The sequence below is a fragment of the Spea bombifrons genome, chromosome 7 (assembly GCF_027358695.1).
Source record: "Spea bombifrons isolate aSpeBom1 chromosome 7, aSpeBom1.2.pri, whole genome shotgun sequence".
NCBI classification, from domain to species: Eukaryota; Metazoa; Chordata; class Amphibia; order Anura; family Pelobatidae; genus Spea; species Spea bombifrons.
Genome location: NC_071093.1, coordinates 10,802,348 through 10,829,872, shown reverse-complemented (window position 1 = coordinate 10,829,872; position 27,525 = coordinate 10,802,348). Strand labels below are relative to the sequence as shown.

The 27,525-nt window shown below is 36.2% G+C and overlaps 1 protein-coding gene across 1 annotated transcript; it reads right to left on the bottom strand.

The window, feature by feature from the left end:
- Positions 1-253: 253 nt before the first annotated feature.
- COL28A1 (collagen type XXVIII alpha 1 chain) lies at positions 254-26,823 on the bottom strand. The gene is made up of 37 exons (XM_053471831.1): positions 26,693-26,823; positions 22,100-22,257; positions 21,030-21,598; positions 19,701-19,721; positions 19,290-19,349; positions 18,522-18,575; positions 18,210-18,254; positions 18,033-18,059; positions 17,871-17,915; positions 17,379-17,423; positions 16,955-17,008; positions 16,085-16,153; positions 15,200-15,268; positions 14,236-14,304; positions 13,236-13,304; positions 12,874-12,942; positions 12,524-12,592; positions 12,188-12,256; positions 11,985-12,056; positions 11,761-11,829; positions 10,415-10,486; positions 9,896-9,964; positions 9,147-9,215; positions 8,844-8,912; positions 8,177-8,245; positions 7,330-7,398; positions 6,716-6,784; positions 6,334-6,402; positions 5,826-5,906; positions 5,655-5,690; positions 4,956-4,992; positions 4,150-4,707; positions 3,711-3,973; positions 3,191-3,284; positions 2,841-3,065; positions 1,618-1,809; positions 254-748 (listed from the first exon to the last, which is right to left on the bottom strand). The coding sequence occupies exons 2-37, from the start codon at positions 22,248-22,250 to the stop codon at positions 741-743; spliced, it is 3,744 nt and encodes a 1,247-aa protein (XP_053327806.1). The 5' UTR covers positions 22,251-22,257; positions 26,693-26,823; the 3' UTR covers positions 254-740.
- Between the last annotated feature and the right edge of the window lie 702 nt (positions 26,824-27,525).

Genomic DNA, 27,525 nt, shown 5'->3' with positions numbered 1-27,525 from the left:
CTTGCAATAAAGAACACAGTATTTTAGCATTTTGATGAGTTAGATATATCCCCATCCACTAATATAACCAACATTAAAATATATGTACAGGTCTCACATCACTCAATTGATTCAATAAAGGAATACAATTACACACAAACCTGGAACAGCCAACTAGTTAAATATAAATTAGGTGTGGCATAAGATTAGGTTGACTAAAACGATCAAATAAAAATCAGATTTTGTTATATTGCCTACGTCTCTATTGCTCCATGACTGGTTCTACAACCAGCAAGTAAAATAATTTCAGTATCAGTATTCTATCACAGTTGTTTTGTCCTTCTAATAAAGCTAGGTAGCCTGTTATCCCCAAAATGCCCTGAAAAAATAAATATTGCATAAGAATAGTACATTTTGAGGTTTTGTTGAAATACAACCATTTTTCTCCGGATTTTCAAGCACTCTGTATAAAACAGGCCACCTTAACATAATAGGTGACCTCATGGCAAAAATATATACATATACCCCTGAGAAATGGAAACATTTACATCCAAAATGCTACTGTAAGAACTGTGTTTTTCTTGTCCCCTCAAAAAATATAATATACAAAAAAATCATGGAACAAGTTAATTGCATCATAAATAATGACAATCATATTGGAAATATTTCACGTGTGCATTTAAATAAAATGGGGCATCCATGCTGTTGACTCCTTCAGTGTCGTGAGTAGAACCTCTTTAAAAAGGAATGTAGAATCTCACTTAGTTCTCTGTAAAACAAAATAATGGCATCATTAAGACTGAGCTTAACATAACAAAGTTATTAGACACCTATGGGAGCTGAACAATTTTTTGCTATGTTTTTCGTAAATCCTCCCTCACCTCATTTAATATCCCCACGCAAATTATATATTTTTTTAGGTTTACTTAGGAACCTATGTTTATGCATATACATCAATATATATTAGAAATAAAATATAAAAAACAGCATACTAAAAACAGAGAAAAATGAAAAGCCGGTGATCAATTTGCCGGGCTCTCCAGTGTTGTGTTAATGAGAGACTGGGTCTGCCACTTACTGCTTCCCAGTGTCAGCCGGTGAAAAAATGTCTGAAACTCCACCAGACTGAGAGCCAATGTAAATGCATTGGAGTCCATGCACAAAGCACTCCAACGTGCATTATGCATGGGCAATCATGAGAATGTAAAAAATATCTTTTTTTTTTGTTTTAGGGTTACTTGAGTACTGTCTTTGTGAAACATACTAAAAGTTTCTATAGTAGTGATCATACTGTATTAAAATCACATGCAAACCATAAATCAACCTTGAGCAAATACCAACTGCTTGTAATGTGCATTATTTATTTTTTTAATTTCTGCTATACATGTTCTTATACACTAAACAACCTATTAAGGAGCAAATCCGCAATATGTGTATATATAATTTTTTTTTTTTTTTGCACCATCTTTACAAAATCTTATGCCACATATCATAGGAAAGCCGATGTTTCCACGCACAATCCCAGCTCTATCCTCATCCCTTTTGAAATCTTAATCCATAGGAGAAAATGTCTTGTAAACCGCCTCACTCATAAAGAACTTTCCATAATTAATTCCAGCAGTGACAACATTGTCTTACCTTGATTAGGTGGGAACACACACAGCTTCTTGCATTCATCTTCGCTATCAAAACGGTTTCCATTTCCATTGCAGCCACCATACCAAAACTGGGCACAGGAATTGGCTTGTTTGTCATAGTACCATTTGATTATATATGTTCTGCAGGTACCCTGGTCTAGTAGTAACATACAGCGTGCATCCTGGATGTATTCTGAGACAAAATAAAATAAGGATATGACTTAGGATCAGGGCAAAATGTGGAATGATGTACATAACTAGGTATTCCCATAACTTCCTTCCCAGCCAAAACCTTTCCCAGAAATAACTCTTTAATCATGTAAAATTTGCCCTGTTCATAATATTTTATTCATATTTTCTAACTAGAAACCCCAGAGCTCCGGTGCAAGAATTGCCCCGCCTCCCAATTTCACAAAGTAACATGTCCCATCGGGCCATATTTGCCACCAGCAGTTTATCAGTGCCAACTTGGTCCTCAAACAGATTGTCTGTGCCACCTTAGCCACCAGGGGCGTACCTAGAGTACTTGACACCCGGGGTGGATCTTGTATATACATTCATATCATGTAATGTCTGGCGCAGTATATAGTGATGGGAGTTATTATCTACTTTAGAGCATAACTCCCATTGCTACATACTGAGCCAGGCACAGGTGGTGGTACAGCATAATCCCCACCACTATACACTGAACAAGGCATTGACAATTGTACAACATAACTTCCCTCACTCTCCCACACTGACTAATGCTTTCTCGCTCTCTATCTTCCCAACCAAGCCTGCTCCTTTAGGTGCCTGGAGGCCCCCCCTACACACCCTAGGTACATTTCTGTAAGCCCCCAAACAGCCTCTCTGTGTCTATGTGGAACAGCACATTTAAAGGTGAATCAAAAAATATACATGAAAAAGAAGAGAGGCGAGACCATTTATTCTGTATATTTCAGTAAACCTTTGTTGCATCAGTTTGGGTTAGAGACATTCCACACACACTAAAGCTGTTATTTTTTTTAAAAATAGATGTGTCCTACAAAATGGCTTATATGGCAACCCAGCTCAGCCCAGGATTGGACTTCCCCATGAGGTTAATGGCTTGTCCAACACTAGAATACATATTTTTGAATATTTACAAAAGCTGTTGCATCTTTTAAGTTAGTAAGCCTTACTATATTATCTGAATCCAATACTTTCAATTTGGAGTAGTTAGTATAAAATTATGTAGAAATTTACCTGGTATAGCTGGTTTCACAGACTCTGATGAACTTGATGGAGATAGTATCACTTTGGACGTTGAAGAGGTTCCTTGTGATGTTGAAGACTGTGAAGATGATGATGAAGATGATGATGATGATGATGACGACGACGACAATGAAGGTTGTAATGACAAAGAAGGTGATGATGAAGAGGAAGAAGATTGTGATGCAGAAGATGATATGAAGGTTGAAGATGATATCACTGCCGAATCAGACAATTAAAAAAAACCAAACGTTAGATTCAACTTGTGAAGTAAAAAAACAATCACTAAAATTTGCAGATCTTACAAATTAAACATGTGAATTACTTTCCAGATAGTTAATTACCTCTTGTGTTTGATGGCTGTTCTGAGTAATCTGATTCTTCATTGTAATCTTCCTCATCGTCTTCAACCACAGTCTCCCTGATGACTTCTCTTTCCTGAAACAAAGATGACGTTAGTGTTTAAATAAATATGATAATACGTGGTACACCTGTAAACAATATTTATAATTGGTTAGTAAATTACAAAGCTGTTTTTTTTAAATTTGCTCATTGGATATAACTTTTCTAAACATGATTCTAAAATCATATCTAAACTGATGACAACTTGTATTGCTCATTGCTCTAATAATCTCTGGTTGGCTCCTAGCTATTATAAGTCAATCATTTCTGTAATGGTTAATGTCTTTGGGCTTTCCTAATTGTAGATTTACATATAGATATATATGAACATGTCAAGAAAATATGATGTGATGTTATCATTTATATGTAGATGGGAGATACTTCACTTTCTATAAAAGCAAATGTTTATAACTTATGTTGACGAAATAAGTAGATTTGCTAAGTACAATAAGCATTTAATACCGATTCTTTTGGTGGAAGTTGAACCACAAGTGGTTCTATTAGGTCTGTTTTCCGTCTTTCCTCTTGAATATTGACTCTTTCCTCTTTGAAGTTCACTTTTTCTTCCTGGATATTAGTATATCTGTTGCCATAAGACACGGGGTCAGAGGACCCAGGAAACCCATTTTGTAAGGAAACTGTATTGATTGTGCTTCCAATTCGATTGTAAATAAGGGCTCCATTTTCATCTTCACAGAACTGTTTAACCAGTTTGGACTCCAAAGCTTTAGGGAAATAAATGTATATTAATAAGACAGGTGAACCACTGACACATTTGGAAACTTTAGTTTTCAGGAACAATGTTGTGTAATTCAAAAATTGTCGTAATTATGAAGGTTACACTTAGCGTTAATACTGAAAAATAGAATAACAATGACTGGTGATACCACTGTTCACTTACCTGGAAGGGTGTTAAAGTCATCAATCAGGTACATATGTTCACTATCTGGATCAGAAGCAATGAGATTTAACTCCCGTATAAATTCAACCTGCGTTGAGTCTGACACGTTGACAATTCCGATAGCATACATTTGTATGTTAGCAGCTTGAGCTTCACGGACAGCGATGTCCAGCTTTACTGCTTCTCTCTTGTCCGTCTGGCCGTCTGTGATCACGATAGCAACTTTGCGAACGCCCGTTCGGGCTCCGAAAAATCCTTCTTGAGTAGCTTTACGTATAGCGGTTCCAGTGTATGTACCCTCTCCCATGTACATCATTTTCCTTATTGCCTGCTTAACGTCTTGCTGAGTCGTGAACCTGTTAAGACCAAACTCTAGGCGAACTTCTAAACTGTACAGGACAAGTCCAATGCGAGTTGCGTTTCTGCCTACTGTGACCCTATCCACTAGAGCCGTGACAAAGTCTTTGATGATCTCAAAGTTTTCTGGACCCACACTTTCAGAACTGTCAATTACAAATACCAATTCCATAGGGATCTCCTTACATTTCACACCGCAACCTAGGAGGATAAAAGAAAGTTCACATTTGATTATTGTAGATTAAAGCGTTACAAAGGTTTGGATCTCCTCACATAAGCTCTTTATGCAGCCCCACATGCATACTAGTTATTCTCTATTTTAGCATTTCATTTGGAATATTAGATTGACGTGTTAAAGCCAGTTGTGTTTCTCGATGTCTGTTCTGTGAATTGAACGTCAAAGGACATATTTTTTTAAATAAAAACGTACAAAAAGGTGTTATGCTTACCACAAATCTCCTTTATCATCTTAATAATATCTTCTCTCTGTGTGTGAAAATAATATCATGTAAGTATACCGGAAATCATTTGGTTTAAATCACACAAGGGTTCACCAGTTAACCTAATACTAAACCAGCGTCTCTGGCGCCAACGTGTACTACTCTGTAACAAGAGTGTGATATAATGATGTCTTTCTACACCTTGCTGCATTGCAGTGCTGGTGATGTTTTAACATTAAAAGGAAACATCAATTTGATATATATATATATACTCTAAAATGAAATATGGAGGACTACCTTAATGGAGTGAATGCTCTGTGTTATCACTCCTTAGTAAATCGCTCTCAGTTGACGTATCTGTGACTGCATTGGAAGTCTAAGAGTATAACTAAGATCTATAATAACATGCATTATAGACAAATTAAAATAGTCCATAGTAAATTTAATTAAGTAGACATCAGCGGTATTTTCAGTTCTTCAGTTAATTAATTTGCAGTGTAACCTACAACCCTTGTGTCTTCTTGTTGTAGCCACACAACACAAGCCAGGTAAACACATTTCAAATATATGCATCAGCCAGTGGCCTATATTCTTCAAGTCACTTTCTCTCTGGGCTAATTTCTTGCTACCTCTCTTTGCTGCCGTCCTTTATTTTTGAACAAAAAATATATTACAAAACAATGTTTTTCCCCCCATATTCCTACTTACAGTTAATCCTGCTTCTCCCTTAGATCCAGGTCTGCCCTATGATAAAGATGAAAAATATAGAATTATTGTCATCCAATATAAATACATAAATAAATTAAAGTCAAGTGTGTAGTTGACCCAATATCTCTGTATTTATTGTATACATAGGGAAAATGTAGGGTAAAATCTTACTGATTCTCCAGTAAGTCCGGGTTCTCCGCTGTCCCCTTTGTCTCCTTTTCTGCCCCTTTCACCACTGCCACCACGATCACCCTATAATTCATAAATGTTTTTTTTTATTCACTTCTTAGGAAAAAATGCAGTGTTATTAGCCTTAAAAGGTGCCGGACTGCTGGTTTACATTCAAAATAAATTTACTATTTATTAATTATTATTAACTAATTATTAAAACTCAAAATTTGTACCAACCCAGAAAAATCAGAATATGATTTCTACAGGTGGTTCATAACTAATATGTAGCTGTTGAAATATTCTTAAAGCATATCCATCTAACTATACACCAATGTCAAAAAACATATTAGTATTAAAAAATATATAATAATCCATTGCTTAGTAATAGCGATGAATTTGTATTACTTGAGCAAACGTAGACAACAGAATTTGAGAGAATAACACAATTGTCAAAAACGCTACTATAAAAGTCAACAAAACTCTTAAAAGTTTACAAAGTTGACCTCACCTTTGGTCCTAAAAGCCCTTCTCCTGGAGGTCCACGAGGTCCAGCTACACCTTGAATTCCTTGCTCTCCCTAATTGAATATATTAGATTTCTATTTAACATAAATTGATTCAGAAAGCAGTGAAAGGCAAGTAAGACATTCAGTTAGAGAGAAAGGGATTTGGAAGCAGGGTATTGTAGGAAACAGGGGAGGCAGAAGACAACAAGTTTGATATAACACTTGTTTTGTGTGTGTTGTTAAACATTTAGTTTATTCATTATCTAGAAAAGAATAAACGGTTACAGAAGGTAGACAAATTATCAAAAAAACATAAATTGTCATCCTGTTCCTTGGGAGTGTATGTTGTGTATACACAGTATATTAGACTAAGAACTGCACTTACCTTTGGTCCCTGAATTCCTTCACCTGGGGGTCCTTGGGCCCCAGGTAAGCCCGGCTTTCCGACATTCCCCTATAAATAATAAAAATAATGTATATTATAACCTTTAGTAGTTTAACATTGCACAAGTATACACCAATCAGCCATAGCATTATGACCACCTGCCTAATATGGTTTAGGTCCCTCTTTTGCCACCAGAACAGCCCTGAGCCGTCGAGGCATGAACTCCACTAGACCTCTGAAGGTGTGCTGTGGTATCTGCACCAAGACGTTAGCAGCAGATCCTTTAAGTTCTGTAAGCTGAGTGGTGGGTCCTCCATGGATGCATCCTGGTGCCATGTGTTCTCCACAGGCACCCAGCCATCCACGTGATGACCCAGTTGTCTACCCATCACAATTTGGCCCTTGTCTCTTATATCCTTACTTAATTTCTGCATCTTTTACTTTATTTTAGTTTATGACCTAGTTTATTTCCACAGATGTAAAAAAAAAATGTCCCATACCCACTAGAATCAGCTGTTAAAACATTATTTTACAAATTCATGACATGTTAGTAAATCAAATATTTTGTTGTAGATTTCAAAATTAACAGCGGTAAAATAAATAAATGTACTTACTCTTGGCCCTGGTAAACCTTCACCTGGAGGTCCGGAGGGTCCAACAGGTCCTCTGACACCTTGATCACCCTGTAAATATGTTTTAAATGATGTCAGCATTGGTCTATTACTTAAAGAAATACATTGACATAGAAGATTACAAGTACCAGCACAGTAATCCAGTGCACATTAACACTCACCAATAGTAACTAAAAGGGGAGAGCAAGATTCATAAAATCACAGTAGGGCAGGGGTTAATAGCATTACAACACACCTGCCGGCCCTCCCCTGGTGGTGGTGAAGACTGATACCTACCTTTCTATGATAGTTAACAATCATAGTACTACCACTCACTTCTTAAGAAAAGTGTTCTTGAAGTTGTAAACAGACAACCACATCAGAGCTGCCATGACTTATTGATTGATTTTTAAAAGAACCATCATACGTACTTTAATATTACAGATGATAGGCGCATGATCCCTTTACATTTTTGTGTGGTCTATTTGCAAATGCTTCTGCAGGATCCCCCCAAATGTATTTCCCCACCCCAGCTAAATACCCTGCTGGAGATGCATTCGACCATGCGTCAGATCAAGTGCGGGCTCTGCTGTGTGCAGGGGTCTAATTAGACCCGAGTGTTCATGCGTAGAGTCTCTCCACTGATTTCAGTGTGAGCACTTTCTTTACACTCATTGGCTGCTTAAGCTGTCAATCAGTGACAAGAATACACCTGTTGATTTCATTAGAAGTACTTTAAGGCCAGCAATCAACAGCTTACTTTAATACCTTAATAGCCACATCATACTTTTATATGCATTCTTCAAAAGTTGGGGTGTCAGGTGGTTAGTTGACGCATTCTAAAAAGTACCTTTTGTCCTGGTAATCCGAAGCCTTCTGGTCCAGGTTCCCCCTGAGGTCCAGGAAGTCCAGGCACTCCCTAATTTACAAAAAAATGAATAATTGATCTAGACAAGTATAACAGCAATGCCTTGATGGTACATGTATGGCTTTTGTATTGCTTAAAAGGGAACTGACACCTTCACATCTTATAATATGGCTACATTTATCAAATCTGCCTATCGCTTGTGCTTTTTTTTAAATGGAAATTGTGTAAAGTTGAGTTTAAATGTAAGGAGTGATTCTAGGTGGCAATTTGCTGTCATTTAACAACAATCATCAATTTAACAATAGCAGTTTGCTCTCCTTGCTGGGGAGAAATAATTATACAGATGCCAACAAGAGGAAGTATAAAGGAAACCTTTAGATGTATGCTTACTTCAATATTTAAACACTTGTACATGGTTTGATTTGTGTATAAAACTGAAAATATCATTTTTTTGGACTGTTGAGGCTTTGACTTTTGTGTTCACAAAGCGTTGGGGGCTCTTGATAAGATCCTTGGTTGGACCCAGTGAGTTTTTTTGTGTATCCCCAAGATAATAGTCAGGAGAAATTCATGACATGTTTTGGTTATTTTAGACAACTTAATCTAACTTATACATCAGCTGTGAATAAAGTCTTGAAAAAATACTCACAGGTAAGCCTGGGTACCCATCACCCTTTGGTCCAAATGGCCCTGGTGGTCCTGTGTTACCTCTGTCACCCTATTGTAAAAAAGAGAAAATCATATACGGTAATTTTCACTGTTTACTTTGTTTCATGAAAACAACAATGGTCTGCTGTGGTTAGTCTTTAGTCTGCAAAGTACCGTACAATTACATATTACCATGTAATGTATGCCAAGAAACTAGTTATCATGCATTATACAAAACACAGAGCTAATAAGAGTAATTAATGGTAACTCTAGAACACTGGAAACACACACAAAGCCATCTTACCTTGGGGCCGGGAATGCCAATTCCTGGTTCTCCTATTAAACCCTGAGGGCCAGCAGGACCAATGTCACCCTTAAATATTAAAATAAAACCTGATTAGTAAATTAGACATTCATATTTGACGTCATGCGTGCAAACCCTATACAATCTCACACATACACATGAATAGGAGTGTGTCGCCAACATAGTTGGCCATCATACCCTCAACTAGGTCACAAACCAACACTATGGTCTATCTGCACTTCATGTAAACGTATAAATGACTACTTGAAAATTAAGTCAAATGTATCATTAGATGCCAACAGATGTTGGATAAGTAGTGTAAATAAAGTGAATATAAGACTCTAGGTTAATTCTCAAAACCTTCATTGTAGTTTGGAAGGTGATTAACAAATCACGATGATGATGATGATATGCTGAACTCAACAGCATGTTTGACATGTTACATTACATGTTATTATGATGGTTACTTATTTCCTGCATGAGTACTGCAGACCCATAGGCATAGTATGAGATGATATGTCTTTATGGTATGTGTTTATATGTCACAGTTCTAAATACATATTTTGTGTATCTAATGTCAAGCTAGGAAGATAGTTTGACTGCCATTACGTGCCTACAGTTCTAAGAGTCTTCTTTGTGTCCTAATGTCACTCTTTAGTTTTTGTAATACCCTGTCACATTCTTACACACCACTAGCCCCGTTCTATAATATTTTCATGTTACCTAAGGGAGTTTTTGGCTCATATTACCTTAGGTCCTACAATAGCACGGCCAGGAGGACCTGGCATTCCAAGACGTCCTACAGACCCGGGTTCACCCTACAACATGAAATAACAAATGCAGGTAAATAATAAATGCTTAGCATGGAAACTACTTTGACAATTGTTCAAATCAATATTGAAAACAAACATGTTTTTCGTTTGTGGACCCATGTCTCTATTGGAAACCTTGATTTATAGGTATTGAGGTCAATCTCCAAGTCTGTACTTGACAGAAAGTCTTTATAACCTTGGCCACTGAGATGTTAAACTCAATTCATTGTCCAGTAGGGCATACCCTTGTTGGCTTTAGGGCTGTGAGCTTCTTGAGCTGTATACAAGTCTACATAAAGTGACTAGGCCTTCTCACAGACCACCGGCCATGTGTTCATAACAACAGATATTTATGTACAACATATATATTAGATTTCTATTCTTTTGATCATAATCCACCCCCTAATCCTAAATTGTTTTTTAGAAACATGCATATGTTTTATAATGTTGTATTACCTTTGGCCCAGATGGTCCTGTAGGTCCTGGAGGTCCTGTTAACCCTCGTATACCTCTTTGGCCTTGGTCACCCTAAATAAAGAAAAATAATTGAGTGACAATTAAGTTCTAAAGGCAAATCAAGGAGAATTGAGTAAACAAAGTAACCTTAATTTAGAAATAAACCATTCCATCAGGGGTAGTGAAGAGAAAACCCTACAGATTTAACTGGTATTTGTTTTATTTTAAGCGCGGTATTTATTTGTAATCTTAATTTTATCAGAGTGATGTTTGCTAATGAGCTACTAATTAAGAGAGAGGGATTTATCTGGAAACTGTAGGCAATTTCTAATTCAATCTCAAGGGGAACAGGAAAAACCTCATACATTAACCCCATTTTTAAACTCCTTGAATCTTTGCTATAGTTATAATCTATGATTGAATACAAGTTACTTAAAATATACATAGGTTCTGGCAAGTAATTTTTGCCTTGAGGACTACTGTTTTACCATCTACCCATCTAGTGGGGCGCCTTAAAACAAACGCAGAGGTAGAACAGAAACATTGTTCAGACCAGTTAAAAAATGTAGGATTGCATCGACTAGTATGGCATACATGGCCCTTCCATTGCTTCAAGTGGAATAGGCTAAAGAACAAAAAAAGATGGTTTTTAGAATCAGATTTTTTTTAATTCTTTGTTATCGTGTACATGTGTTTCTCAGGGGAAACAAAAAAATTGAGCAAGTTATAGAAAATTAGAAAACAATTAATTTGATATACAGACAGGGCCAAGAGTGCAGCAATGAAGGCTAAATCACTCCCCCGACCCATAGGCCTTTAATGACTATGCACAAAGTCCTCTGAATGCTGCGCTATTCATACATGTCAACATTCAGTAACCATTTACCAAAAATAAAACTGTATCAAAAATCCAAAGTGGAGCAAGTTGCCAAGGTGAACCCTTCAATGTTCAGCTACACACTATGATACATCACATCCACTTCAACGAAACAACCATGTTCCCCCAATCAGCCAAACAACCCAATCCGCACCGAGTGACCACCTCCCCCTAAGCGCTCCGACCCTTGTAAACCAACTCTTTATAAAGGTCTGACCCGGTGAATTCACTCCAGGGGAGCCAAGTGGCCATCAATCGTTGATAGCTATCATGGAAAGCCTCTGCTCTTCCACATTACACAACCTCTCCACATTACCCAACCACACCTCTACTTTAGCAGAATACGGCTGCTTCCAGCTCAAAGGGATGTGTGTAGTAGAAACAATGTCAACAAATTCTTGTATTTGGAAAACGGAGTAGTGTGAGAACCAGAATTTTAATATAGCATTTTACAATGCTTCATACTGACCTTTTCACCTTGGATACCAATGCCAGGTGACCCCTCTGGACCTCGAATCCCGTGAAGTCCGGGTTCACCCTATAAAAAAGCATTTTAAAATGTCATCCATATTCAGAATATATGAGGTGTGATAATTGCTGCATGTGTGTGGATAGATAGATAGAGATACTTGTATATACAAAATTCACTGCTATATTCAGTAAAAAGCTAAAATATATGGATGATTATAGTACCTTCTGTCCTGGAGCGCCATCTTCTCCTGGGAGACCTGGTAAACCTGGCAGACCTGAAGATCCTGGCTCACCCTAAAGAACATAAAGTGTCAATATACTTTTTTACTTTTACCTTGAACTTTTCGTTAATGATGTGTAGTTTTGTTCTGTACATTATACATAGTAAAATGCAAAAATGGATTCTGAATCTAGTTATAACATACCTTGGCACCAGTTTCTCCAAGTCCCCTTTCTCCCGGTACTCCAGATTCTCCAGGCAGACCTTGTTCTCCCTGTAAAAAAACCCAAAGATTGTGGATTTGGTTACAGTTATTGTGGTAGTACCTACAGGATTGTAGTCATCTCCACTGAGCCCTGGGTTATGACCCCAGTGTGAGCCAGATAGAGGGCAATACTTAATAGTGTAAATGGTCTAATTACAAAGGAGAGCTCTGTCCCTCAGGATTTGTGAACCTAGAATACACTGTTGCACTTTCTGCTCCTAAAGCCCTGAGGCCATGAATATTGGGAACATACAGAATATTGACTCTTCTTCTTACCTTTGGTCCCATGAGTCCCTCTCCTGGTGGTCCCCTTATTCCTGGTGGTCCTATAGGACCTTGTACTCCCTAAATAATAATAACAATAATGATAATAATAACAATAATAACTCCATAAGAATATAATTGCACTTTACAGTATGTTACAGCTATCACAGAACAACAGCTATAATTATAAAGCTTGGAGCTTTGGTCAGAAGCTGCATAAATCCACATAGATTACAATGTCTGTATTTATTTTTGTATCATTCAATCAATTACACCAGTGGGTTGGACTTTAAATATGAATTAATATTATCAATAATACTTTACTTATGTAATTGATCTTAGAATGTATAAGCAAATTTTACCTTTTCTCCTTGTATTCCTACACCTGGCAGACCAAGAGGACCGGGCAAACCAGGAGGTCCAAAATCACCCTAGAGCACAAAAAAAAGATGTCATAGACTTGGGGTCAACAATATGTCTACAGTGTTGTGAGCATTTTATATGGTAAAGAATTATTGGGTGCTTTCTCTTGATGTGAAACAGAACAGCTAGTGATTAAGAGTCTTTGCAATAAAATATTGTTTATGTGAAGAAGTATAGCCAGAGTTGCAGGGAAAGTGGATCTCTGTTAGTGCGGGATAGAATAGAAGGGTAGTATGGAAGATTGCGTGTTCTAATGAGACTTCAAATACTGATTTTGGACAATCTGGAATTTGATGCTTACCTTGTCACCCTTGACACTAGGCCCTGGCTGTCCACGAGGTCCCCTGGGTCCTTCAAACCCTCTTTCTCCCTAAATATGAAAAAAACTCAGGATTTAAATGATATGTTTTTTGACCAGCCACCTTAATCCTTTTCCTATTTTATGACTTTAGCAGCATTTAGAAAAAAGTAAAATGATTTAAAGGTATAAAAAATATTCAGCTTAATAGGAAATACTTTATATATAAAGGATCATTCTGGTAAAAGTCTGAAAAGTTAGATTACTGCTAAATCAATGTTATATAAGTAAAACATATTTCAGAATTATAGAATTGAATTACATTAGCTAGTAACATTATAGTGGTTTTACACAAGGAATACTCAGTTGGAAATATCCTGAAAAATCTCATGCACCCTGCTATATAACTTTGTTGGGATGCCAGGACGTAAATCTGTGATAAGTATAAGAGTGTAAATCAATGATGTAATAAAGCCATATAAAAAGTCTGAAACGGAAAGAAACAGTGTCTGGAAGGCAGTCCAGCTCTTGAGTTAAAATCTTATGGCTCCGGGCTAATTTATAGGTTTCTGGTTCCATAAATCTGGCCCTTCCCTCAGGAGTAACCTGATGATCACATCCCTCACCATCCCTCACCATCCCTCACCAGCCCTGAGCTAAACTGCTCCTTAAGCCAAATGTATGGATCCCATGATCTTCCATAACACCCACATTCGTCTTGATGGACAAGTGCTCCCACCTTTGGGTGATAAGGGCTTATGGGAGCTTTTGTTCATTAGCTTCTTAAGAGGTACAGCTTGCCAGACATTTTGGAACTGCCTATAATGTTTTTAATGCACAATCTGTCTATGACTAGTATCCGTAGTTTGTTTAAATACAGTTCATGTGATATAATGAGCAGTCCCCTTCACTTTTGAGCACCTGCGTCAGAGGGCCGCCACATTCCGAGCTAATGTACAATATAACGACAGGACAAATAGGTCTCAGCTATGTTCTCTCTTACCTTCGGCCCTTGCAGTCCCTCTCCTGGGAGTCCTCTTTCTCCTTGAATTCCCTGCGCTCCTTGTGGGCCCTATTAGAACGAGATTTTATACGTTTTAGAATAAGAACAGAGAAAGCCTTTTGCTGCTTGAATAAGCCCAATGCTGCCTGGTATCTTGTTATAACCTGTCGAAATGTAATACTATGTTTTTTTATGGGACTATTAATAGCGTTAGTGCCCGCAGGTACTGTGTATCGAGTTCCTGTTGGTGGCGAGTTTATAAAACATGCCACTGCTTTTGTCTTCGGCTGTCAAAATAATAGAATTTTTCTTTTTACACGACAATAATTCATTCCATTTCGGTATCTGTCATATTTCTGAAATATTGAGCATTCGATTGAGCTCTGGACTGCTGTATCTTACATCTCATTCTGCTGCTTTAAATCTACTTCTGTATAAAAGGCCGTATTTTTTCCCTTCTGAGAATATCTGTCAGGTGTGAGATAAATTGCCACAAACCAGCCCGAACACGATGTCAATTTGACTGGATTACTGACTGCATTCCATTTAAACAAGCTTTTTCGCAAAAAAAAATAAATATTACAGCTGTCTTGATAATCAAAGCAATTGCTTTAATAGTTACATTTTGAAATGCTTTTTCCTAGAAAAACTGCAATTTTGTTTTGCTAATGTTAAATTTTTCAATGTTTTTTTTTAAATTAATACCGAAACCCCATAATTGACTTTTCTTTCAACTGAAATAATTTTGCTTCAATGTCTCATTTAATGTTTTCATACAAATACAAATGATGATAAAGGATATTGTTAAACAGAGATAAATAATGCAGTCTGAATATGAGGATTAATGTACTGTTTGCCTATTGTACAGCGCTGCGGAATATGATGGAGCGATATAAAACAATAACTAATAATAGTATGCCAGTGAAGGGCAAGGATAATAAAAAATAACTGCTGAAATACTCACTGCAGGTCCAGGTTCTCCAATTCCAGGTGGGCCAGCTGGGCCTGGTCGTCCTTGTAATCCAATATCACCCTTCAAGGCAATATAGTAGTTAGTACACCAAGACACTAAGTCTAGATCATATGCAAGGCTGAAAATAGGAAGTATATGACTCATATTTATTACAATGACATTCCATTAAAGAAAAAACTATATTTTTTTACACCAAATAATAAATAAAATTTACACGTCTTTAGTTGTAAAAAATAAAATCACTGATGTATTTCCAATTATGCATATTTCAATAGTGTATATATCCCCTACTTAATGCATTTGGTAATGATATATATATTTTTTTTATTTGGAGAAATGTTATTACCGACTGATGTTGAGTATACTGCCTTCTCTAAAACCAATGGTTGTCTAACACTACAAAAATTTATAAACAAGGTGGTAGAATTGCTAAAAATCCAATTATCTGCCAATGATCCTCACATTGCCCAGAATACCATTTGTACCAAGATGTATGCCGTACGTTACAAAAGAACATGTCCTAGCCAATGAGGCCTGGTTTATTTCTAGACATTAAAAATAGTTCATTAAATAAATCAAAATGTGGATTGTTCATTATACCAATATAATCGAGAGACATATAAATACAGTATATTCTACACTGAAAGAAAATCCATTATGAGCTTTAGACGGATATATATGCATTTTTACTGGTAAACATCTTATAGAATGTGGTTTGTACAATGCAAATTATTACAGTTCTATTGTCACCATCCTCGATGTAAAGACAATATTTTTTATATGATGTAATGTAGTTTTGTTCAAGGTAATCCAATCCAAACACTACTAAACTGTTGGTCAGCACCTCTTCCATTCAAGACATATCACATTAGGTACCTTTGGGCCTGGCAATCCTATGCCCGTTTCACCCGAAAGTCCAGGAGGTCCAGTGAGGCCTCTATCACCCTGTTACAAAAGACAATGGTTCTCATTTGAAATGGGAATTCAATCAACTTGTTTTTGAACAACGAGAACAGCCATTATCACTGAAAAAAGTCAGTTGATGTGCTGGATACATAAGGGTTACAACAATAAACCAATCAAGATTGTATTGGATGAGACGGTCTATCTGTTGGTCTTAGAATGACAGCTTTTAGTATAACTACATTCGCTTATGAAACCTATTGTAAGCTGGTGCTTTTGTGTTATCTGTGTAATTGCTTTGTAGATATATGGTATAAAGGTTTCAGAACTAGTATATCACTTAATTTCCTGTACAGATGTTATCGCCCTTTCTCCTGCCAAACCCTTAAAGGATGCTCAAACCAACCAGTTGCCATCAAAAGAGGGACAATAGCTTAACCAAAAGATAATAGTGGAACAGGAAGTTAATATGGCTGCTTAACAATATACACATAAACGCTATAAAGTACATTGATTTACCTCAATGAAAATTGAAAATAATATTTGGGAAAAGTGACCAATCCACTTTAAGCTCTAGTTAGACAGTGTTAGAATGGGTATGAGTATTGTAAGTATATAAGAGACATCTATTTGGGTGGACAGATTAACTCTTTAACCAAGTACACTGTATACTGCAGAGATCTATTAAAAATCAGTACTGTCTTACTAGACGGCTTTTTGTGGTTGGTGAAGATATTTATCACCCTATTCATATAGTCCATATATATTTAGACCACAGCCACAGTCTCATTTATTTTGTGTATTTTGAAGCTAATCTAACCCATCTTTAAACCCTCTGCTTACCTTAGGACCCTGAAATCCTTCTGGACCCTGATCTCCAGGTGGTCCTTGAATTCCCTATGTAAAAATAAAGCACGTATAAGGCTTGAGATTTGGAAAGTTTAGACACAAATATTATTGAGGTTCGAGAACATCAGATAATGGGTTAGTTTGTCTGAAATTTGAGTGAAACTACTCCCCTGTGGTTTGTAGTGCTGGACGGACTTGTCAGATCACTCTTTTCATCAGCTCATGTTCTTCCATGTTATTGTATTCTCCCAGATTATCAATTATACCAGAGTTAGGTTGTATGGAGACATTGTAGCCCCATGTGTCAGCTATAGAGTTGGTAATTATTGTCATGATGTTGCTCTCTAGGACTTTCTCTGTAAACCACTATCCTACCCTATTCTATACTATACATGACTTTCACCAGTGTTATTCTTACCTGCATGCCTCGTATTCCCCTTGGGCCTGTTGGACCCTCTGGACCCTGAAAACCAAGATGACAAACAAATCAAAATAAGGTTTCAAAACTTAAAATGATGCTTAGGGTTCCATCCTACGAATGAAACTGTTGCACCACCCTCTTACACAGTAAGTTTATCAGTTTAATAGTTTGGTGTATCTTTTCTTTGTTATTCTTGGGTTGTATCCAGTGTACATTTGTATAGAGTAGATCACTCTATTAGGTTAAGTGTCCAGAGCATTTAGCTGCCCTGCAGAATGTTTTCAGATAAAGAGAGGCTATGAGTCTTAAATCTACGCACATCAGGAACAGTCTAATTAAAAATGACATTGGTTTCTTTCATGGATCCGATCTATTTTTAAAAAACAATAAACAGGTGAAGGAACCTGTAGTTGATATGTTCTAAGATATGTTAAATAGTTTCCACAAGAGCTTGGCATATAAGGTAAATTTTCAGTTTTTGTTTCATACCCTGTCTCCTTTGATTCCAGGGATCCCACATTCACCTCTCTCTCCCTAAAAGGGAAACAAAATTAACAAAATAAATTAATATAAATCTGTAAAAAAATTACTTATAGTTCATGTACTAGGTAATAAAATGTTTTACTGGATTAGAAAAAAAATAATTTTTACCTGTTCTCCTTTATATCCAGGTTTACCCTAAAAAGTAAAAAGGAAGGTTAGATATTCTAAAATGAATTCAGTGCAGCAGTATTATTGTTGCCAAGTCAATAATCCCCCAAGTCAATAACCCCTAAAGGCTTCGCTTTTAGGTAATATGTTACATTTTAAATTTCATTTGGTCGTTACCTCTACTCCATCTCTTCCAGGAATACCATTAAGTCCAGATTCACCCTAAAGAAATAAAGAGGCAAGAAGGGGTCCATTAAATTTTCCTAAAATTAAATGAATGCAGTTGAATTTATCCCCAGTTTTCACACTTAGATTAATAAGACTGATTAATATTGGCTGAAAATTGCATACAATACTAAAACACTGATATATATCAGAATATACAATGTAGATTTTGTTAATTTAGGAAATGTTTAGACTTGGTATATATATATATATAAGTCAAGTAAAGCATGTCTATTATTTAAAGGAGAAAAAAATGTGTATTACCTTAAATCCCTTCTGTCCTGGAGCTCCATCATCTCCTGGTCGGCCTTTTTTACCCTGCAAAATTACAATTGTTAGTGTCTATATATATATATATATATATATATATATACATATATATTTATATATATATATATATATATATATATATATATACCGGTATATAGAAATCACTGATCATAACAAGAGCTAGTTCATGAGCATGATGTACTGCATAACTTATTGTATGGTTCAGTTATTCTTAACGTTAGTAACATTTAACAGCAAAATAGGTTCATTCAACCAATCAATAAAGACATGTAGGAAGGTCACCTGGTCGGAGGGATATTTCTAGCTAATTCAGCCTGAGAAGAGCTTAATTTTATGGCCAGCCAACAATGGCTAGAAGAAGGGCAGGACCCAACTTGGGTATTATTCCCAATATAACAACATTGAACCCCCTTCTCACTTTTCTTTCTCCCAACCAATTCTCCTATCATATATGTTTCTGTATTATTTATATTAACTAAGAGAAAGTTTAACAAGTTTAGAATCCATGTAGTAGTTAGTGTTTATTTAACCAATACACCGACAACTAAAACAGAACAGATCTTTAAGATTCTATATTCTGTTGGTCTTTTCACAGTTTAAGCAGATAGGTTGCTAAATATTTTGTTACATTGTGAAATAATTCTGTAGTTCATATAGAAAAATACCAGTAGACTAGTTGAGCTGTTGCTTAATAGGCAACTTTCACTTCCAGTTTTGTATTCGGTATTGGTGGGTACTCACAGGAGATCCTGGTAGGCCTCTTTCACCCTTCTCGCATGAACATACGGTTACTTGGGGACACTAGGAAGAAGAATTGACATATTAATATGTATCCTCCCTACTAATATTGCCAAATTATTTCGACAGTATGGCAGACTCATTAGTATATAGTAGTATTTGCCGTTTTTTTTATCAACTTATACTTCTAACATTTAAGTTACTTTGTAGAACATGACCCGGCTTCCTCTGTTCCATCACCACCAGGTTGTAAGCACTGATATTCTTAAACTATACAATAAAAAATAAGGACGATTGAACTATATACAGTAGAAGTCTAATGTCTTATGGTGAGTTTAGAAAGAGAAATTATTTAAAATCCCAAAAATTACACATAAGCACTATTTACTTCATTTTTCAATAAAAAAAACTTACCCCTTCCTCTGAAAGTTCTTTCTGCAGGACAAGAATACATAAAAAAACCTTTATTAGCAAAAAAAATGATTCACTTTGCAAAACATTTAAGAATAGTAAAGTGGACCTTTTGAAGCTCACATGATGCAATTATTAAACAAATAAAATAAATAAGTATTCCACTGATCCAGTTCAATAAAGCTGATTTCAATTTTCATATTTTACTGCAACTTAACATTTCATTTAAAAAAGGGGGCAATAATCCGGGACAAATATTTGTCAATGAGTATGAGTTCACGCTAAATATATTATAATGAATATTTTTTGATTGTGAAAGAATCATGTGTTCATCACAAGCTCATTTTTACCATGTAAAGTTGCCTATTTTTTGGTTCACAGTTAAAGAAGGACCTGTTATTACTGCATTCTTTTAAAAATACGCCTCAATGGGCCTTATCACAGTAAAGGAATTTAAACATGCATAGGATAGGGAGAAAGCTATCCTGAATCTAAGGCCAAAGAACCGACTAAGGTTGGAGTCTTTAGATCCGACTAGATGGCAGACTAGATGGGCTCATTGGGTCTTATCTGCTGTCATATTCTATGTTTCTATTAAATATTTCCTCCTAGATAAGAGTAATATAGCCAAAAAAGTAGGCGGACAAAGGTTTGTGTTTTTACATCAGCAACAACAGGCAGACAATATTGGTTTACGATAAACACTTTTTGTTCCATGTTCCTCTTAGGCTGAACTAATTGATGACAGCACCATTGAGACATTTCATGGAGTTGCATAACACCTTTCTGAGACAGAAGATCATCTCTATGGTGCTCTGTAAACAATATCAGGACGGGAAGATCTTCCGCTCCCCATTTTTTCTACCAGAAAAATAATGGCACATAAAACTCCAAGTTGGTTTTTTTAAAACGAAAACATTGCCATTAGTCAATTTTTACATGTTTTTCACATGTAGATGTTTTATTAGCATTTTACTAATTGTGCAAACCTTTCTATGAGTTTATTGACCGTTTACAACAATTAAATGAACATACTGATTTGAGCTGTAATGCGTGAAACTGGCACCATTATAAGAAAATGTTGATTATGATAGAAATCATTTGGTTTAAAGGATACCTTCATGATCAAAGTAAAGATCAACATTGTTTCAGTTTGTTTCGTAAACATCATTGTTAGCTACAGCTATATAAGTTAGAAAGTCCTGAAAAAGCAATGACGTTATGGTCGTTACTAACATGCTGGTTCAGCACCTCTCTTTTCATACTATCTTTAAACAATAACTTGGGGCTTCCTACAACGCCGATGTCATGATTAGTAATAAAAACACTTACCACTTCTTTAAGGATTCTGTCCACGACATCCGGTTCCTGCAGATGAAAGACAAACCTACTCGACGGAACACTGGCCAGCAAACGAAGTTTGGCAGCATTGGCTGTTTCTTTAGCTACCCCCGTCATACCCACAGTAAAAAGTTTAATATCATGGTGTTTGGCGTTAGACGTGGCTGCAAAAATATCAGGATTTCTTGGGTGATCGACTCCATCTGTTAGGAGTATGGCCACCTTCACGCTCTTTTGAGTACCTTCATTCAAATAAAGTTGCGTTAGATTTGTGATGGCGTAGGATGTGTATGTACCGTGGCCAATGTAAGATATGGGAGCGACTCGTGCTTTGAAATTATCAGGTCCTCTCCAGTCTCTAAAGGTTTGTTCTATCTGAACTGTGCTGCTGTACTGCAATAAAGCCATTCTCCAGCTGAATGCTCGTCCCGAATTGAGCTGAACCCCTTTCAGCTTGTCAACCATTTGCAAGACGAATTTCTTTTCCTGATTGTGGTTAAAATCCTTGGCGCTTTCCGAGCTGTCCAATAAAAAAGCCATTTCCAAAATGCAGTCTTCATCTGAGAATAGAGATAACGGTTTGTCACTGAACAGGTCTCATCAACAGACATTTTTCTAAGCGTATATACCCCACATGGCCCTCCTGTGCTCTGATGAATTAATATGCCGTGTGTTCTAGTATATATAACATAGCCCTTGTTTTTTAAACATTTTACTACACGTATTGTAATTTTTACATTTTTTAAATGTATTTTATATAATAAAATTGATTACATAATGGTATAATTGAAATTACTCTATATTGAATACACCTCCAATAAGAGAAATAGGTAATCTCAACAGCTTTAACTGTAATGCAATTCAGGTATCCAACACAGGTATCATCTTTACCAAACGTACACACTGTACAAATCCCAAAGACACCCCTGGGGCAAGGGAATGTTTGATATGGATCAGATATCACTACTTTGTCATTTGATGTTCTGGGTCTTGACATATCCATCATTTTTAATTTCTCAGTTATAAATACACATTTTTACATAGTGAGGTTGAAGATTTACCTTGTTCGCTAAGATTTATTGTTTTTTCTGATACGGGTGCTGTTAAAGCTTTGGGTTTATATTTTCCGACTCGTCTTTCTTCGTAGACATTTTGTGCAACATATGTTCGAAGCTCTAATAAAAACAGGAGCCACCAAACCCTTGGGAACATGGCTGACCTAAAACAAAGTTGACAACAAGTAAAGTAATATGTTAGTTTGGTGTAATGCTTATGTTGTACAGTCAGTGGTCTTTAACTCAGAGATGGCCAACAGTTATCAACAACAATTAATCCAGTAATACAAACTTTAACAAAGTATCTTCAACCTAGGTGTTTTTGAACTTGGCACAGTTGAGGCATGGCAGTTATTTCTCCATGAAAGTAAGCAAAATCTTCTGGCAGTGATTAATAATATTGAACTTGGAAACTATTATTTTAGCCTGAACAACATTCATTCATGACAGATATTTGAGTTGATGAGCTTGGATGGTTCTGTATTTTGTGATAACCTCCGAGCTTCTTTGACATTTGTTGAATCTGCTTTCTTGGTCAACTTTGGAATGCTTAGAGTGAAGCAGAGACTCACTGGGATTTGCAGTTTTAAAGGAGAACTAAACATTTATTTCTACGGATTTTATTATCCTATAAATATTTTTCTGAAATAAATATTTCCCAAAATATAATCTTAGGACCAACCACTGCATCTTCTTGGTCCTCAATGAATAGATCCCCCAACTATCTCTTGATCACCCCACTGTTATGAAACCAGGAATAAAGCATACAAATGGATATTTGGAACGCTTACAATACGGTATTCAGTATTAGAGCAAAGTTCACAATATGCAAACAAATCAGTTGTTAATCAGGTGCTTGATCCTTTCAATCCTTACAGTCTTTCAATCTGACAGACATTTGAAGACTAGATGGGTGGAAAGTGACTAATATTTGGATTTTTTGGAAAGCAAGAGTTTGCATTTTCTTGTAATATCTGTGACACAGACAGTCCATTCCCTATATGCATTGGATTGTAGTGGACCTTGACATAAATTCAATAAATGTTGTTATGGTTAATCACCGTCATTGCTTATCAACGTGGTTGCTTGTCGCGTTAAGTCATTATGGGGCAGAAGGCATTTGCCTCTGGCCCATCCATATCTCAGGAGAAGAACTATTTCTCCAGGGTATTTATTTACAGTTCCCCTCAGATTCCAGCCACTAGGCGGTGATAGTGATAGAATGGAAATTCCATTTTGTACCATATGACATCATGATTTCCAACATTCTGCCCTAATATGAAGACTATTAAAATTAGGCTATACTCTCTTTATAACAAGTACCGGTAATTACAAATATATTATTGTCTATGATTTTATGTAGCTGGGGCCTCTTATGAATGTATGTATGGGATACATTTACACCCCTTCTAAACAGCTTCTTCAACACAGGCTTCAAGAGAGCCAATTGAGGTTTAATCACTAGGGGGGGGTTGAAAGGAACTATTCACTATAAATAATGAAGGCCATCGTTCCACTTGCTTAGTAAGAGAAAACGCAGCCTCCTTATTGTCATTGGACAGCATCTTCTATCCTGGATTGAAGCTGTAGTTCAACCAACGACTCCCGATCGACATAAACTGCTTGGCTTATTACAATACGCTTGTGTCTCCATAAAACTTTTACACTGTCTACTCATGAGAGCTTTGTTAACATTTCTTTGTAAGCATCCAATTTTATTTAACTCTTCCGAATTTGTCACATGCACACTATATTAAATCAGTCTTTGAAGATCAGCCCAAAGGCATTTTTCATTCTTAAGCTTTTTAAAATCTTTAAAGGAATGTTATAGCCACGAGGGCTTAACTACAGTGAAAAAATGACTTAGAAATGCATACGTGGTAAACCTTTGTTATCTTGGATCTAATATAAATTTTGTTTTTCTTATAGTGTATCATGTCATATCACCTGGCAATAAAACCAAGTAAAAGATCTTTATATAAAAATATAAAGGGTGATTAAAGGTAAGCGGAACGGGCAAGTCTTGACTAGTGAAAATTTGTAGTTATAATTAAAATGCCACCCTTAGCCGGAAACCTATATAACCCCCTTATATAAATAAATAAATAAATACAAATGTATTTGTAATTGTAATTTTGTAATTTATTCTGTAAAAAAAAAAGTGTAACATTGTGTTTTACAGAGGTCTGTTTCATTTACCAAACTGCAAATTTCCCAAAAACGGAGCAATTTGAGGAAGCTATCAACAGGGCACGTGCCTGGCTGGAAGACATCAGTAAGTTTCTCGTCCCAGAAGGACCAAGCTATTTTTGCAAATTCAACATATAGACTAACACGAGCCACGGATAACACCGTTTATTATTCTTATAGTTTTTGAAGAATGATTCTTTGTTAACGAAAGAGGTGGAGGTTTTTTACAGTCAGGGCAGTTAAGATGTGGAATACACTGGTAGGTTAAGTAGTTTTGGAGGATTAATATTTGGATTTGGAGGAGGGGGGAAACGGATTGCCTCTTGCCTTTGGAATTGAGAAGATTTTCTTATTATTTTATTTCTATATGTTGGTATAGGAGAAAGTCAGCCTCCATGGGTGGAGAGGGGTCCATGCTTGCAAGAATTCCAGGCAAGAAACAACCTTGCACTTGCATTATCCCCTTGACGTACATTACCATGTATTTAAAGTCGCACACAAACAAGAATAAACAACTGTTTTCTCGAGATATATAAAATATATATATCAGAATATGGCTACTCTTTCCCAACCATGTAAAGGGCATATTGTATGTGGGAACGCATAGTTATCTTTACCATGTTCATCTGACACTAAATGTATTTGTATCAATCTGTCTTATATGATGGAGCCGGTTGATAATTTTAACCCCACTCATATGGAATAAGACACATAACACATGTCATGGGATTTGTCACCCTTTGATTGTCACTTTACTACTAGTCATACAATCTGTGTTTCTCTATCTGTAAATCACTTGTATATTGTAATACAATTCAGATGCTTTAGCTGCACAATTATTAGAGGCAGTCTTACCATTTAAGAGGATTAAGTATCTGCTTAGGACCCACATACTGTAAAAGTCCACAATGGAGGACCCCCATAAGGCTACCCAACCCAAATATTTTTGCATAGGGACTTTACAATCCTGGAAATATCCCTGACGTCTAGGTTTACCAGATCAGCCATGTTCCTTGGACACATGATCTTTACATATAACATACTCTGGATAGGAAAAGTTCTGCCCTGCAATGTATGTATGTAATGTGTAACTGTGTAATTGGTTCCCTTACATTGGGTTTATACATCACACACACTGCAGGGCTGCACTTTACATGTGCTGGTCTATTCACATGTGCTGAGACACTATATGTGTCCTGGAAATGTTACTTTTGTGATTACTCTACTGGCTCTAATAGAACAGAAGGGGTCTCTGGAGAGACCACAACATCAAGATCCCAGCGTTGACTTTAAGACATAAATTAATTTTAATATTGCCCATCCAGGTGTTTTTAGATCAATGCTATTAAATATATACTTTATGTGTGTAAAGTCTCTTTTACTTTAGTACATCGGCTACCTAGAAGGCGTCCCATGATTTATACCGATGTAGCACTGAATGGGTTAAATGCCAAGGATGCTAAACACAAGGACCATAATCCCAAAAGTTTATAATTTCTATAAAATGACTTCATGCTGACATTTACATTACAGGATGGATATGGGGAAGATATGGACCACGAATGCTGATCGGGGCTGATGGAAAACTAAGGTCATCGGGACATTTATCTATTGTATCACTTGAAATAAATCAGATTTTAGAACATCAGCACTAAGAATATGTAGAGGTTTTGTGTGGGAGTGAATTTCATTTGACAATGAATGTAATTAAAAACACACATGCATTGTGCTTAACCAGTTGAATATTCACATACTCGAAGTTTTAATCGACACAAACCACCTTCTTCAGGTATGTGTTTTATGGAAAAAAAATGTTCTGGTAGTATGAGCCCTGCTATGAATTGCTTTTACTAAAAATCTGGTGTTATACCTTATTCAGTTCCTAATTTATTAATATTAAGTCAACAAACATTGACTATATTTCCTTAAAACTTTATGTATACACACTACAATTTAAAAGTTTGGGGTCATTTGGCTGTTTTCAATGAAAACAAGGGATTTTCCAGCTGTAACATTATTCCAGAATGGGTTTCAAATGATCAATTAGCCTTTTTAAACTTAAATATGGATTAGCCAACACACCGTGCCATTGGAACACAGGAGTGATGGGAGTGATAAAGGGTCTCTGTACCCCTATGAAGATATCCCATTAAAAATCATCTGTTTCCAGCTACAATATTCATTTACAGCATTAACACCGTCTGCGCTGGATTTCTCATCTATTTCATGTTATTTTAATGGACAACATTTGCTTTTCTTTAAAAAACAAGGAACTTTCTAAGTGACCCCATACTTTTGAATGATATATATAATATATATATATATATATATATATATATATATATATATATACTAAAAGACAATACACAACAGAAACAGGATAATATTCTAATAATTAAAGCTGTTTACCTGTACTGTGTATGCAGAGATGAAGCGGAACGTGTGGCAGATCCGGATTTCTAGACGAGGAGACCAGGGATACAGATGCTAATAGCCAGAGGGTCTTCTCTCCATGTTACTACAGATCCTTTCTTGTCAGTTCTGCACAGAAATGTCCAAGTGTCGCCTTATAAAAGGGGGTGGGATAACCCTCAGTAGCTGATGGGAGAGCCTAAATATTTTTGCATTTATTGGGAGAGTAAATATGTAAATGGATAGGGTCTTTACTAGAACCTATATACATTTGTGCTTTGTACCTTTAAATACAGTCATGCTGTGGTATTTGGGGTTAGATGGGGTTTATATTTATCTTTAACGGTTTATTTTATAATTAAAAACCTTTATTTTTTTTATCTCTTTCAATCACCAACTTAGGAAAATTATAATAGAACACATTTGGTTAAGCCTATTTTTAATTTTGTAGATTAGAAAACTGAAATATTTTTAAAATGTCCCAAGTCCTGTTACAGGTGTTTTTTGCCCTGTTAATTATAGAACATGTCAGTATCCATAACTGTATAGAAATAGTATCAATTTCATAAGAAATAATGAGTCTGACAGTTAGACGCTATCACTAGTACATTATTGCTATTCTTCAAGACTTCATTTGTCCTCCAAAAACATAGTTGGTCATGTATACAAAGAACACAGTGCTAAATAGGGGGAAACAGCAAGAGCATTCTTTTGGTTTCCTTGGTGACTGCACCACATTTAGAACTCTGTCCCAAATGGATCGCGGCACAGCCTCCATGATGGAAATAGGCTGGTTGGGGAGATCGGAGATCCCTCCTGTAACTGACCCA

What these genes read in the sequence shown, in the direction of transcription:
- COL28A1 (XM_053471831.1), bottom strand. Translation starts at nt 22,250, where the DNA reads ATGTTCCCAAGGGTTTGGTGGCTCCTGTTTTTATTAGAGCTTCGAACA. An exon ending in GGGGAATACGAGGCATGCAG is followed by an intron (nt 17,009 to 17,378) that starts GTAAGAATAACA and finishes ATTTTTACATAG; the next exon opens with GGAATTCAAGGACCACCTGG. An exon ending in AGGGACTGCAAGGGCCGAAG is followed by an intron (nt 13,305 to 14,235) that starts GTAAGAGAGAAC and finishes TTTCATATTTAG; the next exon opens with GGAGAAAGAGGGTTTGAAGG.